General features: G+C 37.8%; 2 protein-coding genes across 4 annotated transcripts in view; one reads left to right on the top strand and one right to left on the bottom strand.

The window, feature by feature from the left end:
* The first annotated feature begins 2,442 nt into the window (after positions 1–2,442).
* psme3ip1 (proteasome activator subunit 3 interacting protein 1) lies at positions 2,443–12,002 on the top strand. Of its 3 annotated transcripts, XM_016550578.1 has the most exons (9): positions 2,444–2,552; positions 3,484–3,549; positions 3,635–3,757; positions 3,879–3,977; positions 4,462–4,583; positions 8,634–8,770; positions 10,004–10,077; positions 11,170–11,307; positions 11,640–12,002. In XM_016550578.1, exons 3-9 carry the CDS (start codon positions 3,643–3,645, stop codon positions 11,642–11,644), a joined length of 690 nt encoding a protein of 229 aa, XP_016406064.1. In that variant the 5' UTR covers positions 2,444–2,552; positions 3,484–3,549; positions 3,635–3,642; the 3' UTR covers positions 11,645–12,002. The 3 variants fall into 3 exon arrangements, with proteins under 3 accessions (XP_016406063.1, XP_016406064.1, XP_016406062.1); XM_016550577.1 differs by having other exon boundaries at positions 2,443–2,552; positions 11,170–12,002; XM_016550576.1 differs by lacking the exons at positions 2,444–2,552; positions 3,484–3,549 and having other exon boundaries at positions 3,622–3,757; positions 11,170–12,002.
* Positions 12,003–13,877: 1,875 nt separating this feature from the next.
* The window catches only part of cpne2 (copine II), a 29,417-nt gene continuing 21,966 nt past the window's right edge, over positions 13,878–21,328 (bottom strand). Inside the window, exons 15-16 of the mRNA XM_016550579.1 lie at positions 14,968–15,204; positions 13,878–14,395 (exon numbers count right to left, since the gene is read on the bottom strand). Coding sequence (XP_016406065.1) covers positions 14,288–14,395; positions 14,968–15,204 — 345 coding nt within the window. The 3' untranslated portion in view covers positions 13,878–14,287. The remainder of the gene's footprint in view (positions 14,396–14,967; positions 15,205–21,328) is intronic.

The raw sequence follows: 21,328 nt of genomic DNA on the forward strand, positions 1-21,328 counted from the left end.
AACTTAAAACATTTTTACACATTTAATCATGTATTTTATGTATGTTGACTTTTGTTATGCACTTATTTACAGCAATCGATTTATACATTTATAATAAACTATAAAGCATGTTGTCCTTGAACAGTCTGTTTGCTGTGCTGCATGGGAGTGCTCACTCACAGAAAGGAATGTGAATATATGGTTTCCCTACTGATCTGGAGGAGAAAAAAAAGTTGATGCATCAAGTTGTAATGTATTGTCATTTGGTCAGTGCGTCTTTAATTAAGAAACACTCCGGACTCTGTGGTGGATTAGTATAGGCTCCTCCTCCTCATGCGTGTGTGCACTGCAGTAAAAGAAGTAAAGCTGGAAAGATCCGATCGGTTCCGACCGGCTCAGTCCTATTCACGATCAATCATTCAATCGGTTATTGTGAACCAGTTCAGTCGGTTCGTTAAAGGGGTCATCGGATGCAAAATTCACTTTTCAAGTTGTTTGAACATAAATGTATGTGAACATAGCAGTCGTCATTTACTCCCGACATCTAAGCTGCTTAAGACGCAGAGGATTAACGTTACTTTCGCTTTGAAGTGAATGCGCCACTCCCGATCAGCCTAAATGCATCTATGTTCGCTCGAATCATTCGTGATCCAGCCTCATCTACAGAAGAAGTGAGTATAAGGGTTTTTTATGAATCTTTGCAAATCACCTTTCCTAATAATGCGCTAATTAGCAAGTTTCACGATGAATGCGGCTAAAGTAAACAGTCTCTCTGAGAGCAGCACGGAAGAGAGGTGCGGGGCCAGCAGAGCTCATTAACATTTAAAGCAACATGGACTATAATGGCTTGATAAAAACAGAGCTGATTTTGACAGGTTTAAAAATGTGTTTTTTTACACTAACATTGAGAAATTTTAACCAAAGTATGCTATAGACTTTTAATTAAGACACTAAAGAATCATATCAACTTGTGCAAAATGAGCATCTGATGACCCCTTTAAAAAAGATATGATTCGAAAAGAACGATTCGTTGTGTGTCATTGCATATTTCTCTCCAGCACATGATGCTGGGCCCTACCCCTCCCAGCAACCAGTAAAACAAAACAAATTATCCTCAAGAGAGGGCTTTGTGTAGGGTGTCCATACGTGCCATTTTCCCAGGATGCGTCCTGGCCAGGATTTCTATATTGCCTAAAATATCTAGGGTTTGGCTTTGTTTGCGTGTGCAGACCGATCGGTGTATGACATTAGTGATGGGAAGTCCGGTTCTTTTCCGCGAACCGGTTCTTTCGGACAGTTCGTTTCAATGAACCGGTTCAAAAAAACGGTTCATCAGTTCTTTTACGCCCTAACGTAATGACGTCATTCGCGATGACGTAATGATATCAAGTCTATCGTCCCGGGCCGGGATGAAAATACACATTCAAATATATAAAGTCAGTAATCATAACTTCAGTCAGTTAAAACATAATCATGATCTGAAAAGTTTACAATTAAGTTTTGCAACTAAGCACCCAAATACAGTAACAGGCAGTGATGTGCATAAGAGGATTTAAGTCTTGAAGATATAAAGTAAATAAATGAGTTGTCATCAGCGCAGAAACCATAACCCTACCGGTTCACTAAGAAGAACCGGTTAAATCGAACGATTCGTTCACGAACCGGACATCACTATATGACATCGGTTCCTTGTGTTTTCGAAACGCTGTCGAGGTACTTTGAATCAAAGCAATATAGAAATCCTGGCCAGGACGCGTCCTAGGAAAATGGCACGTATGGTCACCCTAGCGTTGTGTAAACAAATTGCAAATTTGAAAGTAATAAATCCCTTGTATAACATTTATCTTTGTCATACAGTTTTTGCTTTCGTTTTGTTTGTGTATATGTGCATGTGCCAAGTGTCTAGCCCGCTTTTGTTTTAGCTATAAAAATCAAGGCATTTCAGATATGTTGTAACTCTAATAACTTATTCATACAAGCGAATACGCCAAAAATATGCATTCTTTACCATATTACTTAACTGGAAAGATTGAATGACTATCATTGACTGACAGAACATTGAAATTACATAAAATTAACAACTAATTTAAATGTGCATTCGATTATTACTGTCCCCTAATTGAAAAGTTTACCCGTAAAGAAACGATTTGTACTTTTGAGGAAAAAAATAACTCCCATGAAAACTACGGCTGCATCCGAAAACTTAAAGGGGTCATATGATGCGATTTCATTTTTTCCTCTCTCTTTGGAGTGTTACAAGCTCTTGGTGCATAAAGAAGATCTGTAAATTTGCAAAGACTAAAGTCTCAAATCCAAAGAGATATTCTTTATAAAAGTTAAGAGTCAGCCACACCCACCTAAAACAGCTCGTTCTAACACGCCCCCACATATCTACCTCAGGATTCGGACGTGCCTTGATGCCTTGGAATGCGTCCTCCGAAGGCAGCATTTTAGAGCTTTCGGTCGCAGCCGTAGGCATTTCCCATGAGCCAATAGTTCGTGCGTAGGAACTACGTGCCTTTAGCAGCTTGTTGTTGAGGGGATCCTTTTACAGGGACACAAAACCGGACTAGGTAAATATCTGAGTGCATTTCCTTCTTGAAATAATTATTTATTCCTCGTCTTTTTTTTCCACTTCTAGCATTATTTGTCTGACATGTAAAACAAACCGACTTTAAGGTTACATAATGTGTTTTAAACCAGTCGCCGTATAAATAACACTGCTTTCTGATCCAATGAGTGCGATCAAAGACTCGCACGCTCTACTTCAGATCAATGTCAGGCACTGAAGCTGCGTTGCTGTCTATTGCAGAGTAGTATTGCAGTGTTTCTTGCATATATTCCAAATAAAGTAACGGTACCGAGTCTCTAACCTTTCTTAACCATATTGCACATAACATCATATGTGTCGTATTATGTGTTCTTGTTTTGATGTTTATCACAATACTACTTCATGATTTATGTTTTTATCATCCACATTACACACTGAGTGAAAGTGTTGATAAACTATGGTTTGAGCCAGATAGATTTTTCTTTTATTAATATATTTAGCCATCTCAGAGTGTTTCTAGCCCCATTTATATGGAGTAAATGCATTATACTGGATAAACACTTTTCAAATATTTGTTTGTTTTCAATAAGTTTGCAGTTTAAATAGCTATTAGGCACGAAAATAAGTGACTTTGTATCTGGGATCTATTGCGTTCACTGTTCAAATCCAGCACTAGAGGGCAGTGTTTACCTTTTCTTGCCAAATCTGTCAACATTGCTCAGACAAAAATTTAATTATCTTCTGGATCCATTATATATCTCTTGGACTTGGAGCTTAAATAATATTGTGCTTCACATTTAAAATGACTAGTTAGAGGCATGTGTATTTCTCTTTGAAAAGGCATTGATCTTTAAAAGTTTTATGAGTCAGCCTTCATTAGTTCTGCTTGAATGATGGGTAAAACATTTTTTTTTTTTAATTATCACATATTTTTATTCTCTATCTCTGAACAGAATCTACTGCAGATGACTTTATGATCTACCTAAAGTGTTTATCCTGATTAAATAAACAGCATTTAGGTAAGTTTTGATGGGCTAAATATATTTTTGTATATATGTGATGATTGCCACATAATAACATATAAAATATTAATGTGTTGTGTAGGTTCTGCCATGGCAGATGGTGTGGACCTCAGCCGGAAGTTTGTGTCAGAGTCTGAATTAGACGAGAGACGGAAAAAAAGGCAGGAGGAATGGGAGAAGGTCCGCAAGCCAGATGACCCAGAGGGTGAGACGTTCACTTTGTCTGCACCAAGCAGACAAATTAACAGCAGGCTTAATGACACACATTAGTTCTCCCCCGATGCATTTGCCAAGTTTTGATTGTGTTCATTCTCACTCCACCATAGAGGCCCCTGAGGAGAAGTACGACCCCCGATCTCTGTACGAGAAGCTACAAGAGCAGAAAGACAAGAAACAGGAAGAATATGAGGAGCAGTTCAAATTCAGTAAGCCCTCATGTTGCTTTCCTCCCATATTCATCCCTTTATTTTTATCAAAAACATCTTTCAGATGACACACATCGTCTCAGGGGGCTCTCGTCTAAATGTGACCTCATTTTGGGGTTTATCTGTCACTGTTTGTGCGAAAACGTGCGTGCGCACAACATGCGCTGGTTTGAGCATGTTGGTGGGTGTCTGAGTTTGAACAGATGGGAGTGGTGGAGATCAAGAGCAGGTCTGTTCTTGCGGGTGCTGATGGGAGACTGGTATGATCTTAGCATCTCGGCTTCGTCTCCGTATCTCTGGTGACAAATCCACTCTCGGTCTCCCTAGCGACCATTGCTGCTCCTATTTCCGCTGATTCCAAGGGCCACATCTCTTGATTTGCAAGCATGGTGGTCATGCATCTTTTTCATGATGCTTGGTTCTGTTAGCGGTTCTTGAACCACTAATGGAGTCTTTATAATTCTGTTGTTGTGTTCCTCCACAGAGAACATGGTTAAAGGCCTGGATGAAGATGAGACCAGCTTTCTTGACGAGGTCTCGCGGAAGCAGTCTCTAATAGAGAAACACAGACGGGACGAGGAAGCCCAGGAGATAAAGGCATACAGGATATCCTTTTGCACCTTAAAGCGTACACAATATTGCTGTCATGGTTCTTAAAAAAATTGACAGGGAGTTTTGCTTTCCGCACTGCTTCGACAGAAATTCATGCAGGCTTGGCGAATGGCTTAGAGGTTTACAAAACAGTCAGTCTGAATGCATACAGTTTAAAGCAGTTTTGTAGCTAGATATTTTTGCACTCTAATGATACCTTGTCAAGCAAAACCTTTCACGTATATAAGTTTAATTGATATAACCATAGAAATATTGTTCAAAATTTCTATGGAATGAATAGAATGAATAATAAGGCAAGGTTGAACTTGAACTTCTTTAATCCTATGGTGTTGTTCGGTCATTTTAGGCCGAAATTTTTTTTGGGGAAATTTAAAAAATCGCTACTTCAACGTAATGGTACGAAACTCGGTTTGTAAAGGTACGAAACTTTATTAAAAAAAGCTAAATGTTCATAAAAAAAAATAGTCACACTTGTGTTGTTTGCGGTCAAAAATGACTGCCATAGGAAATGAATGGGAAATAGGCAAAAATACAGAGATGTTTTTGTGTGTACAGTCTACAAATGCAGAAAAAAAGTGCACAGCAATGAAGGGGTGACAAAACTTAAGCAATTATGCCTGAAAACACTGCTCAGTAACTAAGGAATACACAGCACTGAATATAGGCTATATGGCTATACACGCATCTAATGGCTACACCATGGTATTACAGATGATTTTCTTTATTTTTTTCCCCACAAGGTGGAACAAATCTGCCTCAGTTCAATGGATTTTAAATACTTTTGCTCTATTTTTAACTTAAATACTGTTAATTGAAAAATTATATACAAATAATTTTTTTTACATTTTATATAGAATATAGCCCATAATTTAGATATGAATATTAATTAGTAACATGAAATACACTCAAAATGCAAAATATTAAAGAAAACAACATTATTGAAATGAAATATAGTATATTCATCTCACAAAAATCTTCACTTCCTTCCCCTAAACTGTTAGCATCTTTTGATGCTAACAGTGCTACTGATACTTTCTGCTCCACTCTTACATCTTGTTTAGACACTGTCTACCCCTTGTCTTCCAGACCAGCCCGTACCACCCCTTCTGCCCCTTGACTTGCTTTCTAATCTTTTTGTATTCTATCTGTTTTCTTTTCATTTTTTATACAATTAACAAAAGCAAAAAAGACCTGTAACACTAGCTTGCTCTATTCTTTTTCTATTCTATCGGTTTTCTTTTTATTTATTATATTATTTAAAAAACCATTGCTACGTGTACTGCGTTAAGCTAACTGAGACTTGTTATAGCACTTGTATATTATTGCTCTTTTGTTGATTTTGATTGCTTCCATTGTCCTCATTTGTAAGTCGCTTTGGATAAAAGGGTCTGCTAGATGACTAAATAATGTAATGTAATGTAAAAATAAAATAAAATAATTTCGCGATTATGGCCTCCAATCAGTTTTGACCGCAAACAACATAACTGTGACTCCCAAATGAACAATACCAGAGAGTTGAGTTAACTTAAGGCGTCTTAAAAACGCAGCGCTCATGCGCAAGAGGCTGAAAAAGTAGCGAAATGTGGCGTAAAGGCCCTTTGTTTCTCGTTTCCCGCGGAGAGCAGTGGAATGCGGCAGCGCGCTGCTGAATTTCCAGCGCCACAGAAAAGAAAACATACTTTACCTGAGTTGTGAGTTTGCAGTTTGTTCAATTTGATGCAATGTAGCCCAAAATAATGGCAAGGCGCGTCGTTCTGACGAGTTGTCCTCGCGGGGTGCACGCAAGCACACAGCACTACATAAAACGATTGCCGAACAAACTACTCTTTTGAGCTTGTTCTTGGAATGAATAGTTCTAAAAGATTGTTTGAATCAGTCTTATGAATCCATAGATTAATTGAATCATGTTTTGTATCAGTATTGTTGTGTGTGTGGTCTTGTTTTTCTATCCCTGTGGGGACTTAAAGAGTTAGTTCACCCAAAAATTCAAATTCTGTAATTACTCACCCTCATGTCGTTTCAAACCCGATAAGACCTTCATTCATTTTCGGAACACAAATTAAGATATTTTTGATGGAACCTGAGAGCTGTCTGACCCTGCATAGACAGCAATACAACTGAAATGCTCCCAAGTCCAGAAACGTAGCAAGGAGATCTGTAAAATAATCCATGTGACATCAGGGGTTCAACTCTAATTTTACGAAGCTATGAGAATACTTTTTGTGCACAAAAGAAAAAAAAATTTGTCTCCTCCACGTCACCCTGTAGCGGCATTTTGGAGAGTATTTGCTGGATGTAAACAGCTTATGCTGTTCTGTGTCAGCTGCATCACACGGATACGCTGTTTTCGTTCAGATCAAATCACAACAAGGTAGGAAACAGATCTAGGGTGTATTCCAGAAAGCACGGTTAACTTACCGTCAGCTAAAACCCTGAACTTTCGGTTGATTAACCCCGAACCTTGCTTACTTGAGGTATGTGGTTCCAAAAACGCGTCCGGGGGTAAGTTCATTCAACACACAGTGTACCTGGTTAAGACTCAAGACATTCTCAACAGAGCATGAATCACTATGGAAACGGACACTAAGAAAAAGCTCTTTCTTCTTCTTTTGTTCAATGGTTGTTTACATGCTTAGTGCATATCGCCCCCTAATTGATGGTTGTGCAATCAAATTTTTTTTTTTTTCCATTTAATCTTTAATCCTTGAGAATATTAGTTATATTGTTTGTTTGATGCTAATTATATATTAAGTCAGAATTTTCATTTTTGGGTGAACTATCCCTTAAATTGAGGTCCCCATGGGGAAACAAGCTTATAAATCACACAGAATTCGTTTTTTTAATAATGAAAAAAGAATATACAGTTTGTACAGTATAAAAACCATTACAATTTTTTTTTTTTTCCATTTAATCTTTAATCCTTGAGAATATTAGTTATATTGTTTGTTTGATGCTAATTATATATTAAGTCATATCAGATATGTATTTTGATTTAGAATTTAGACATTATAGAAAATGCCGATCCATGTGTGAGATGATATGAAATGTAATAAATAAATATATATAATGTAATAAATTAAACATTACCTTGTCATAGTGTTTTATAATTTATACAGATAACTGTTATATATGCCAAATCTTCAGAGAGCAAGTTACTATGGTTACTTACATACCCAGAATTTTCATTTTTGGGTGAACTATCCCTTAAATTGAGGTCCCCATGGGGAAACAAGCTTATAAATCACACAGAATTCGTTTTTTTAATAATGAAAAAAGAATATACAGTTTGTACAGTATAAAAACCATTACACCTTTTGAGTCCCCACAAGGATATACCTATGTGTGTGTACATTATATACAATGAACTATGAAGTCAACAGGTTGTGCCACATTAGCACGATTTTGTTGCATTAAACTATCAGTCAAACGCCCTGCTTTTATCCATATCATAAAATTGATTTTTCATCATGGAACAGCTGACATAATCAGCAGTGGCCTTTCTCTTCTGCCAATCAGGTATAACTGTAGATAGAAGGTTGGAGGATGCGTTGTCGTGGCAACTGAAACCTTTCTCAGGGTTTGATAACTGCATCTAAATGCACTGTCGAGAGCCATGATCTGCAGCATAATAGAGTAATGTGCCCTAATTCTATTGAATTTGCCTCTCGTGGAGGCACCAAATTGTCTTACCTGCAAGTGTGTCACCTTTTTAGGCCATCTGTAAGTGAAAGGAAGTAGGTTTGATTTCTGTGGTGGCTTCTGTGGTGACTTTGACTTTTAGGAGCGGTTGCCCTCTTTGTCTGATCTTCCTCATATGTCTGTGGGTTTTGTTCTGTTTGCATTCTGTTGAAGTTGAGGTCAAATATGTCCTCCCAGATGTTATTGTAGGTTTAAGAGAAAGATTCAGTATAAAAGGAAAAACTGCCTTTGTCAAGTGGCTTACCACAACAGCAGTGGCAGAAAGTCGGTTGTCATGTGTTGCTGTGATGTTTTCTCACTGTTTAATTGTATGTCAGTGATTTCTCCTTAACCGATTAACCTCACAGCGCTCTGCAGAAACTGGCAACCACTGAGAACCAGAAGAAGGAGACAGAGAAAAAGGCAGGACCCAAACCCTCAGAGCACAAGACCAGTCACCTGTCTCAGGCCCACCTGCTGGCTGGGGCAGTTAAACGACGCAGGTGCAAAAAGGACAAACTTGCCACAATGTGTTTATTTAAATGAGTATACTGTATTTATTTTTTTCACTTTCACAAACTTTTACATTAACTGTTCCCTCCTGGTGGAATGACCTGCCCAACTCAATCCAAGCAGTACTTAGCCATCTTCAAGAAATGACTAAAAACACATCTGTTCCATCTTTATTTGACCCTCTAGCACTTTCTATTCTATTTTAATTCTACTTTATCTATTTATCTTCTTTTTTTTTTATTTAAAAAAAAAAAACTCTAGCTTTCTATTTTTTCTATGTTCACAAATCTGTCTAAATCTGTGTTAGTGAGCACTTCTCCTTTGCCGAGATAATCCATCCACCTCACAGGTGTGGCATATCAAGATGCTGATTAGACAGCATGATTATTGCACAGGTGTGCCTTAGGCTGGCCACAATAAAAGGCCACTCTAAAATGTGCAGTTTTACTGTATTGGGGGGGTCCGCAGGTGCATTTTATTGATGGCATTTTGAATGCACAGAGATACCGTGACGAGATCCTGAGGTCCATTGTTGTGCCATTCATCCACGACCATCGCCTCATGTTGCAGCATGATAATGTACGGCCCCATGTTGCAAGGATCTGTACACAATTCCTGGAAGCTGAAAACATCCCAGTTCTTGCATGGCCAGCATACACCGGACATGTCGGCGTATACAACAGCGTGTTCCAGTTCCTGACCATATCCAGCAACTTCGCACAGCCATTGAAGAGGAGTGGACCAACATTCCACAGGCCACAATCAACAACCTGATCAACTCTATGTGAAGGAGATGTGTTGCACTGCGTGAGGCAAATGGTGGTCACACCAGATACTGACTGGTTTTCGGACCCCCCGGACCCCCAATACAGTAAAACTGCACATTTTAGAGTGGCCTTTTATTGTGGCCAGCCTAAGGCACACCTGTGCAATAATCATGCTGTCTAATCAGCATCTTGATATGCCACACCTGTGAGGTGGATGGATTATCTCGGCAAAGGAGAAGTGCTCACTAACACAGATTTAGACAGATTTGTGAACAATATTTGAGAGAAATAGGCCTTTTGTGTACATAGAAAAAGTCTTAGATCTTTGAGTTCAGCTCATGAAAAATGGGGGCAAAAACAAAAGTGTTGTGTTTATAATTTTGTTCAGTGTATATAATAATAATAATAATAATCTTCATGTATAATTATTTGTGATTCATTTTTGTCTTTGTACAGCTCGTCTCAGTCCTCAGAGGGGAGTAAAAAGCAGAAAGCAGAGGAGTCTGTCGCCGGCAATGGCAGTCAGACAGGTGAGCAATGTAGTATAATGCTGGCTTTACATAATGTAATTATGTAAAGTGATTTTCGGATCATTATTATAAATGTAATTGTGTCGTACTGTTTTAATTGCTTTTAAAATGTATCAGATTATAGTTGTTAAAAAAAGGTAGGGAAGTGTTCATAAAAATCCCACTGTGAAACTCATTTTTTTTAATGTTTTAGGAGTCTAATAACTAAATACAAGTTAAGACACAATTCTGTCTTTTATAGCAGAAATTTATGACTTGACTGTCAAAAACAAACACCATGTTATATGTACACTACACTAGATTGGGGTCAGTAATTTTTAAGAAATTAATACTTTAATTCAGCGAGGATGCATTAAATTGTATGAAAAATATCTACTTTATTCTTTTGAGGTTTTTTTTTAAATTAAAGAACTCAACATTAATGATAAATAAATGCTGTTCTTTTAAACTTAAATCCTAAAAATTTTTATAATTTTATACAAAAATATTTAGCAGCACAAATGCTTTTAAAATATATTATTATAATAAGAAATGTTTGAGTACCAATGATTTCTGAAGGATCATATCATGTGACACTGAGGACTGGAGTAATTTGCCATCACAGGAATAAATTATATTTAAAGGGGTCCTATTATGCTTTTTCACTTTTTCAACTTTAGTTAGTCTGTAATGTTGCTGTTTGAGCGTAAAAAAAGATCTGCAATATATTAAAAAAGAAAATATTTTAAATAGTAGATTGTTTTACTGTATTATTTGATTAAACAAATACAGCCTTATTGAGCATAAGAAACTGCTTTCATAAATGCTAAAATATCTTACTGACTCCAAACTTTTGAACAGTAGTGTACAATGGTTTCCCTATAGACTTTCATTACAAGTGCACTTGTTTTTACAACTGACAAATAAAATTCTGTTGCATTTAACCTGGCATATTCCTATACCTAACCAGAGAAAATGTAAAAGTAGTGTAATAGTTACCGTTAGAAATCAGGAGAAATTGCTTGGCCTTGCCATATTAACCTGCAGCGTTAGATGTGAAATGCACCAGAGACTGCGTGCGCTCTATGTGCATGTATTGTTTTGTGTTCTCAGATCAGGAGGCGGTGGAGCTCAAATCCCCCGGTGCGGGCGTCCTCCACCTGCCCTCCGCCACTGTATGCGTGGGCATCCTGCCAGGGCTCGGCGCTTACTCGGGCAGCAGCGACTCAGAGTCCAGCAGCGACAGCGAAGGTAGCGTGGACGAGATTGGCTCTCCCATAAAGCGCCACAGGCTCTTCAGATAGACACACTGACAGATCACACTCACTCAATATCACTCTCTCCCTCACCTGTGCTGCCCAAGGCTTGGGTGCCGCCCCCTTGCCTTCTCAGCGGTGCATTGTCTAAATCGATTTAGCTCTAGGTATCCGTTATTTAAGTGTTTCACTTTTGGATAAGTCTGTTTGGTTATTTGCTTGATGTTTATTAAAGGCTGCAATGTTAATTTCTATTGTGGTTGTTGATGTCTTGTGCTCTCAAAACATGACACTTCCCCCATCCTCCTCATATTACGTTCCATACAGTTTAAACCCCTGGCAGCTTAACCTGGTGACGCTCCTTCCCATCTACCCACCCTTGCGGTTTCTGCAGAGCTCTAGTGGCCAAGGGGACACTGACTGACTGACTGACAGCTGTGGATCAAGAAGACATGAAACATTTAGTCCAAATCTCAGACACCATCACAGGACAAAGCAGATATTACGGGCTTGTTTCAATAAGATTAAATGCCTTGATTGAGTTTTTGTTTGTTTGACGTTTATTTGTTAAGACAAAATGCTGCAGTGCTGCTGAATGCTGGAATTTTCATGAACTCTGTCCATATGTGTGACCGTTTGCTGGAAAATAACCATGATGACAGAATGGCAAATAAAGGTGTTTCTCATGAATTTGTGCTTTTTCTTTCTTTTTATCAGTTCTTATTAACATGAAACTGCATTCGCAACGCATTTTAGTTCTGTAATGTGAGTTTCTGAGTGAAACTGAATATTCAGTGAGGAAAAATTAATGGATTGTGAAAAATTTCCATATGAGAATGGAACCAGACCTGAATAATTTTGTAGGTAATTGTGGAGAATTACTCCCCTCTTGAAAGGCTGTGGGGTTTGTTTTTTTTGAGGCTGAAGTTTAATTTTGACCCTCGAAGGCATCTCTGTGTATTTCAGTCATAATTCTTTTTTAAATTTAGCATTGTTTTATTTGTTAATGTATGAATAACATTTTTTTAAATTATGTTAATCAGCATTAATAGTGTTTATTGTCTATTGTGTAAAAATCTATTTGTTTATTCATTCTCATGTCATTCTAAAGCCATAAGACTTTCAATAATCTTCAAAACAGAAATTATTTTTTTTAATTCTCTCAGTTTAGTTTTTTGTACATCCATTGAAAGTCCAACCACCCAATATTTTCAAGCAGTTTATAGAGATCGAAAATATCAAGCAGTTTTATTCCATGTTTTCTAAAGAGGCACGTCACTTTATAAGATGACCAGATTTAAGGTTTAATTTAGGCTTTTATTCAACTATAAACATGTATGTACATGCCAAACTCAGAAGCTCAGATGTCTTGCCTGATGAGCAAGAATAACATGTGGGTGAGTAAATGATGACAGAATTTTTATTTTTTTGGGTGAACCATCCCTTTAATACTGCAAAAAAAAAAAAAATATATATATATATTATATATATATAGTCTTGTTTTCCATTACAAATGTCTAAAAAGTCTTAAATCAAGATACATTTACTTAAGGAAAATTATTTAAAGAGGTCATGAATTGCATTTTTTTTTATTTTGTACTGTTCTCTGAGGTCCACTTATAACGTTATCAATATTTTTACATCAAAAAACTATTTAGAAGTAATAGGCTATTTTCTGTCCTGTTTTGATCCTATTGATCGAATTGTGCCTTGTTTGTAAATGAATCCATGGTAAAATAAAGTGAACAAAGGACTGAGTTCTTAATTAAAAATAAAGGTCATCGTTTGGTTTCTGCGTAGAACTGCGTTTGCGGCTCTTGTCATTTGCCTACTATGTGCGCGAATCGGTGGGTGGGGCTAAACAGGCAGCAATGTAAAAGCAGGCGTTGATCTTCTGCCGAGGTGGTGTTTAGCCACATTATTATGTCATAAAGTGGCACATTCCATAACCTGTCTTTCTGAGTTTTGAAACTTCCACAATGTTTTTATAGCACAATGACCTCATTATATCAAAAGATGAAGGGAATTTTGATTTCTCAGTTCACGGCCCCTTAATTAAGCGATTCTATGCTTTAAACAAAAATATATTTTCATACCACATTGACAGGTATTTTTCTTGTTTTAATCATAAACTTGCTGAAAACATTACTTAATAATATCTTGTCATTTTGCTTCTTAAGTAAATGTATCATGATTTACAAATATAATTTAGATATTTGTTATGGACAAAAAAGCAACAAGCCAAACATCTGTCATCTTTGAAATAACATACATGTAATCGCAAAAATAAGACTTTAAGAAAGTTCCTATGGTCTTTGGATTTTTTTGCCCTTCAGTTTTTCTTATGACTTCAAATCAAAATCAAATGTAGCAAACTGCTCAAAGTGATCAATGCAAAGTGTTCTAAAAGCACAGCGTTGCTTGATCACTTGTTATTTGAAGGTGTTGTTTGTGACTCACTACCAACCTGCAGCAATTTTCACAAGTAAAGCGCTAATCAGATCTAGAGCCTCAGTTCCCAAATCAGTTTGTTTGTGTGGCGTGCGATGCGTGTGCCAGTCATGATTTTCTCAAATGAAATTTATTGACCTGAGTGGAACATAAACAATGGATAAAACTGTACAAAATCAACAACACCTTGACCATGGCACCATACGATTAGCACTAAATACAAATCACTACATAGAGTACTCTTTAGCTTTCACTTCTCTTAAAACACAGAAAATGGTAGTATAAAGTTACATTCAGCCAAATACTGTTACATATTTTGTGACAGACACACAAATGGCCGTTGAATTTAGATTGGTAAGTCATCATATATGCTGTCTATATATAAACCAATAAATAAAAACATTTACTAAAAACACTTCTGTACAGAAAAAACATGCACTATGTTCATTGAATTGGTCAAGGGGGGTCTGTAAACAGTTAGCAGGTTTTGGCAACATGCAGTGTGAACTCCAGGCCTCCAGCGCTTATTCCGGCATTGTGTTGCTAGGCGACAGGTTCCTCTGTTTGAAATACTGTGTGACCTGTTGCGGCAGCTCTGCCAATATGGATTTGGCTAAAGTTTCCTTCGGAGCCTGCAAGAACAACAAACACACGCAACAACATCATTGAGGATGCACACGTTGGCAGTGGCCACTTGTTAGATTGTTAAATCCACTTCCATGTAATAAAAACTAAGAAATGGCAGACACGTTCGTTTGCGCAGCGGTGAAAGTTGGCACCGTTTCCTTCCATATTCTCTCTAAGCTAAATGAATTTTAATTTCCTCTGAATGGAGCCCAAATGAGGGAGTGCTGCCCGTTCCCTCCTGCTGTTGAGGAAATCACATGGCCCACAGACCACCCACTCGCACTCCTACTGAAGATTCTGTTTACATACGTGATCCAGGATTGGATTCACTTCAGAACAACAAGAAACTATCCAGAGGTCTGTGGCAACAGAAATATTGATTATATGCGTAAGCTAAAGCCTCTGGGTCAATTCATCTGCATAATATTGAGAGTTTAATGCTGCTCGGTAAAGACTTTTTGACCTGGCACTGAAATTACCATTTTAAAAGCATTGCTTCATGTACCCTATGACAACACCCTTATATAACTGAAGCAGTGCAGAATCGAGAGAGGAAATCAGGATGAGAAACACTCACATTGCGAAAGTCCCTGAATGGGACAAACTGCACAATGTCTCGGACAGCCTCCTCTCCCGTGTAGGATCTGAGCGCGCTGCTGTCTCCGTCCAGAAACTCCATTGCGGTGAAGTCGGCGTTGCCCACCCCGATGATAATGATGGACATGGGCAGCTTGGCAGCTTGAACTATAGCGTGACGTGTCTCGTCCATGTCGCTGATCACGCCATCAGTAATGATCAGTAGCGTGAAGTATTGCTGCAGAAGAGGAAAGAGAAACTATAACCGGAGTCTATGGAAGGTTATATCGCTTTATTACAGTGCTAAACTGTTTAAATATTGCATATACTAAATTTGGTGCACTTCCTGAAAACATCTTGTTAAAACAAAGCAGAGGCTCGGAAAAATCCAATCAGAATTTTATATTTTCTGAGAAAATTGAGTTTGCCCATGTAAAACCCACCAACGCAATGCTAGGGTGCTCTGTGTGGTTGCTAGGGCATTGCTAAGATTATTAGGTAGTTGTTAGGGTGTTGTTTTACAATTGAGGTAGTTGCTAGGGTGTCTCTAAGGCATACTGAGTGGTTGCTAGGGCATTGCTATGCAGTTGCTAGAGTGTGTCTTTGGTTTAATTTAGAGGCCTTAGATATGGAGTCCACAATGCTAGCGTGCTCTGGGTGGTTGCTGGGGCATTGCTGAAGTATTTGGTTGCCAGTGAGTTGCTAAGGTGTTCTGGGAGGTTCCTAGGGTGTTGCTACATGGTTGGTTGGGTGTTTTGGGGGTTTAATTACCCAAGTCCCAAATAAATAGCAATTTCTGTTATTTTCAAGGCATTATATATGGAGTCTACAATGCAAGGGTGTTGTGGGTGGTTGCTAGGGCATTGCTAAGGTTGTTAGGTAGTTGTTAGGGTGCTGTTATACAATTGAGGTAGCTGCTAGGGCATTGCTAAGGTATTCTGGGTGGTTTCTAGGGCATGTCTATGTGGTTGCTAGGGTTTACTTTCCCAAGTCAGAAGAGCCATTTCTATGATTTTCTAGGCCTAAGATGTGGCGTCAACAATGTTAGGGTACTCTGAGTGGTTGTTGGGTGTTGCTATGCAGTTACTAAAGCATTTGGTTTAGTTGCTAGGATGTTGCTCTTCTTTTGCTAGGGTGTTCCAGATGGTTGCTAGGGCATTGCTAAAGTGTTCCGGTGGTTGCTATGACATAGCTAAGATTTTGTAAGATGTTGCTAGGGTGTTGCTATATAGTTGCAAAGATGTCTGGTTTACTTACCCAAGTAAAAAGAACATGCAGTTGCTAGCGCTTTTTTTTTTGGAGGGGGGTGGTATTTTCCCAAGTTTCCCAAAAAGAAAAGCCATTTCTTTGATTTTCCAAGCCACAGATGTGGAGTCCACATTGCTAGCATGCTCTGGGTGGTTGCTGAGGTACTATTAAAATATTTGGTTGCCAGTGGGTTGCTAAGGTGTTCTGGGAGGTTCCTAGGGTGTTGCTACATGGTTGCTAGGGTGTTTTGGGGGTTTAATTACCTAAGTCCAAGTAAAATCAGACATTTATATCATTTTCTAAGCATTAGATATGAAATCTACAATGCTAGGGTTTTGTGGGTGGTTGCCAGAGCATTGCTAAGGTGTTTGGGCTTGTTTCTAGGTTGTTACTATACTGTTGCTAAAAAATTTGTAGTTGCTATGCTTGATAGGGTGTTTTGGGAGGCTGCTAGGGCGTTACTAAGGTGTTTGTGGTAATTGATAGGGTGTTGCTATGCAGTTGCTAAAACATTTGGTGTAGTTGCTATGCTGTTGCTAGGGTGTTTTAAGTGGTTGCTAGCAGGATGCTAAGGCATTGCTATGCAGTTGCTATGGTGTTTGGGAGTTTTACATACAAACAAGTCCCAAGTAAAAAGAGCAATTTCTATGATTTTCTAAGCCCTAAATATGGAGTTCATGCTTAATATAAAGATTTATTTTTGGGGGGGGTTGCCCTTTTTATCGTCCACCTGGTGAAAATTGTACATATAATCACTTAGAAAAACACAAGCTCCACAATTTGACATTTTGAAAAACCTCTAACCCTAATTATGAACAACAGTATTTAGCAAGCGCTGCTAATGACAGATATTTAATCTAGCTCCAAATCCGACGGTTTACTTGAGATACAAAGACAGATTGAAGGAAAATAAGACAGTGATGTGCTGAATTTCTTGTTAAAGCAGCCACACCACCCTCCCCCCACACACAACAGGCAGACAGACGGGGAGTGTGGAGGGATTTACGCTGTCACTTTCCTTTCCTCCTCCTCTCCGTGACAGCTCCTGTCTGAGAGTAACACTTAGCATGGAGCGCTGCCTGTCTCTCCAGCCCTAATTCATAGACACCATACTTCAATACTTCCTCCAGGAGTCCAGCCCTACTGCTCACACGGAAAGAAGAAAGGATCTGCCACAGAAGAAATTAGACATAAGAACTGGGGCTTTAGAGGCTGGTACAAAAGCTAATTGGCCTTAAATTTAGCTGGTGATGTGACCTAAATAGGCAAACAGCAGAAGAAACTGTCCTTAATTTTTTCCACTCTGGTGAGATGAGACAGAAATCAAGTATTTACCACAGTATACACTCTCGTGGACAACTAATCTTTGAGTCAAGTGCCTCTTGACAGCGTTGCATAATGAAACACCATTCTAAAGTGTTCCCTCGCCTGCTCTACAAAAATATTTCATCACTTATGCAGTCTATGACTTATCAGTGGTGCTTGCAAGCACTTTAGAACTTTTCTAAGGGATCAGACTTACAATGTTTAGATAAAACAGGCAAACAAATCCCATAGACTTTTATTAAAAGAGGGACCTGATTCAAATCTAGGCATTAAAATATTAGGATGGTCTCTTTTGACTTTTTACTTAGCAACTCTGAAGACCATAGCAATCACTTTTTTAAACAATTGGATGTACAATTTTCACCTGGTGAGCAATAAAAGGGCAAAAAACATTTACACAATCATTCAAACGTTTGGGGTTGATAAGATTTTTTAATTGTTTTTGAAAGAAGTCTCTTATGCTCTTATGTTTTCTATTTTAATATATTTCAAAATGTAATTTATTCCTGTGATGGCAAAGCTGAATTATCAGCAGTCATTACTACAGTCTTGAATGTCACATGATCCTTTAGATATCATTCTAATATGCTGATTTGGTACTCAAACATTTCTTCTTATTATCAAAAAAAAACAAAAAAACATTTGTGTTGCTTAATATTTTTGTATAAACTGATACATTTTTCAGGATTCTTTGAATAGAAAGTTCAAAAGATTTTTTTGTAACTTTATAAATGTCTTCAGTATTGCTTTTGATCAATTTTATGTGTCCTCATTAAATAAAAATATTTATTAAAAAAATTCTGAACAAATTTTGAACAGTAGTGTATATTAAGAGACACCCAAGTCATATCTAGAGATCAGAATATCATAGAAACTATTTTGAACACCCAGAGCCCCCTAGCAACCATGTAGCAATGACCCAGAGCATATTAGCATCATAGTGGCAATTTTTGCATAGGCAAGAACCACTCATCTTTTCTTGAAAGTGCCAAAAAAAATGGATTATGCAAGAGATCACTGAAAATTATTATCAAAAAGGCAACATAAACAGTGGGCATTTATTTGGAACAGAAATAGACACAAAACAAGGCCGTGCCCTCTTCCCTTAGGTGTATTATGACCAAATGAACAGTACAGCATGCGTAACGGTACAAGGAACGAGGCTGTGCCCCGTGCCCTAACCGCCATACTGTATTGCTGAGTCACTGTGGGCAACACTTCCTGTAGGCACTGTGTTAACCTTCCTAAATATACACACTCAGAACATAACGAAGTCACACAAGCTGTCTTATCACTTACCATCCAAATAACCAACATATAACAAACCCAAACCCGCAATATACTGCAGGAAGCATGTTGAAAAACAACCATAATTCGTTTGGATTCCCTAACCTTTACAAAGACACTGTTTGGACAGGCTTAAACGCAGTTAGTATCTGCTAGCTGCTGGGTTTCTTGCGGTACCTGCCCAGGGTCACTTACAGTGGACTGTGTATGACAGTGACCTCTTCCTCCCTGCCGTGCCCTCTGAAGTCTGGGCTTTTGATGTGCTAACAGACAGGCTCATTAGCGGCTCATTATCCAGAGCAGAGGCACATACGATGCTAAACTGAATATTTACAGATACATAAAACTGATTGATTACCTCATCAAATGTTCTAGCACTAAATTCACACACCCATAATGCAACTCTTATGAAACCACATTTCTTCATCTGAAAACCTTTCTCTGGGAGTTTCTTCTTCAGCTTCAAATGTCTGTATAAATACATATAAAATATTCCCGGTGACCTCATGGCCATTTAGTTGTACTGAAACAAATAAGGATTATGGCACACTGCTTTAAGAGAAGCTGTGAGCCTGCAGCACTATCTTCCTCCTACTGCATTAAGGCTCTATTCTTCTCTATCTCTCTTCACTACCCATTTTTATCTTTTAGAGGTGACAGGGTGCAATTAGGGATAGAAAGCGCTCTAGGCTCTCCTGAAGGAGGTTAAATAATAACTAACTATTAAGTTTTCCTTCCAGGCCTAGTGTGTTTAGTTATGAAGTGTGAGTTCAGCACTGTGTTCAGCTCATGATCCGGCACCAGAGGAACTGCTTGCGCTCATCCAGGTTATAGTTTTGAGTGACATGACATTTTTAATGCGTACCAGGAGAGATTGAGCTATGTAAATTATGCATTCATTGCCTTTCATTGCTTTATTTTCAGTTATTTTAATCATTTAAGCAGCAGACTCAAATAAGGTGCTCAGTCAAATGTAATTTTTTACAAAACACATTTTGGATGAATTCCAAAAAACATGTCCAGGTCTTAATTCGCCCCAAGCTCAAATGAGAAAAATAATTGATTTGCTGAAAGACAGTGAAGCATTTTTTTAAGACAGTCAATTTTTCCTCAAATTCTAAGTGTTTGGACACTATACTTTTTTTTCTTTTCTTTTTTTTAAAAATATGTGTATTTTATAATTTACGCTAATACACAGATAAAGTTTTTATTTTATTTTATTTTTTTCAGATAATGTATTTATTATTTATTTATATATAGTATTTTAAAATAGTTATTATATGAATATTCTAATATGAATATTACATAATTAAATTATTAAGTTATTATATAATTAATTTAATTACATATATAATACACACACATATATTACATTATATAAAATTAGATAATTTAATTATGTAATATTAATTTTTATTTAAATTCTTAAGTGTTTACTGTATATATCATGGTGCACATTATACATATTTGTTGTAGAATATTATATAATGATACATTAATCACAATGCAAAAATGCTCTTTATAAAAAAGAGGCTTAATTTTCTTTATGCACTATATCATTTATTTGGGCTGCAATATGACCTGGACATGTACTTAACAGGCTTCATGCAAGTCACCTTTTAATTTTATATAATATCTCATTTCAACTTACTTAAAGATTTCAATTCAATGTAAAAAATGTTCTAATCAGACCATGTCTTGCCAGTTGTCTGTATGATGACAGCACTGGCATTCTACTGTATGTAGCCTTGTTCCCTCGCAACCACAAAAAAAACGTCGCTCCGTTCTCCTTCTCCTCTGAAGCTGGCCTTGCTGCTGGCCTGTACACAGAGCAGACCTGAGGGCGCAGCCTCATTAGTCATTAAAACCTAAGAACAACTGGGGGAAAAGAGAGAACATTTGTTCACTGAATCAACTTCTATAAATAGCTATAATTGAAAAGGGATTTTAATGGTTGTTTTCCACTGGGCTGATAATAAGAGCAGGAGAAATTGTGCGCACTGTGCTGTTCAAAGCCCCTCAGCAGACTTTGAACTAACAACCGGAGGCACATTTTGTGAGTGGCTTATGGAGCAATTAAGCTCTGCTGAGCCAGGGTCAGTCCTGTTGTCTATTACAACAGCAAACAACCACACAGGCACACCCATCCTACACACACAACACCAGCCAGAATGATCACTGACTTCTCTTCCATCTGCATACACAACCTCTCTATCCATGCAAATGCAGAAAAATGTGTCATCTAAAGATGACACCATGATCCAACTTCCTACTGGAAACCAATAGTTCCAGTTCACTCAGGATCCATTTATGAACAGAGGCTGTCAAACTCCTGAAAGCACATAAAACATACCATAAACGTAGTCCATGTGACTTGAATTTGGCATATCAGAAACAAAACTTGGGAGATTTGAGTGCTGAGATGGAGGGTTTGTGTTTCTAAATTTGTGTTCCTTCCACAAAGCTACTATAGCATCAAAAACTACAGCACATAAGTTATA

This window comes from Sinocyclocheilus rhinocerous, unplaced genomic scaffold (genome assembly GCF_001515625.1).
Source record: "Sinocyclocheilus rhinocerous isolate Xijiao unplaced genomic scaffold, SAMN03320098_v1.1 scaffold1938, whole genome shotgun sequence".
Taxonomy (NCBI): Eukaryota; Metazoa; Chordata; class Actinopteri; order Cypriniformes; family Cyprinidae; genus Sinocyclocheilus; species Sinocyclocheilus rhinocerous.

Excerpts from the sequence above, each read along its gene's own strand:
- psme3ip1 (XM_016550576.1), top strand. The coding sequence starts at position 3,622 with ATGTGTTGTGTAGGTTCTGCCATGGCAGATGGTGTGGACCTCAGCCGG. Across the intron at positions 3,758-3,878 it reads CAAGCCAGATGACCCAGAGG|AGGCCCCTGAGGAGAAGTAC; the intron begins GTGAGACGTTCA and ends ACTCCACCATAG. Across the intron at positions 8,771-10,003 it reads GGGGCAGTTAAACGACGCAG|CTCGTCTCAGTCCTCAGAGG; the intron begins GTGCAAAAAGGA and ends GTCTTTGTACAG.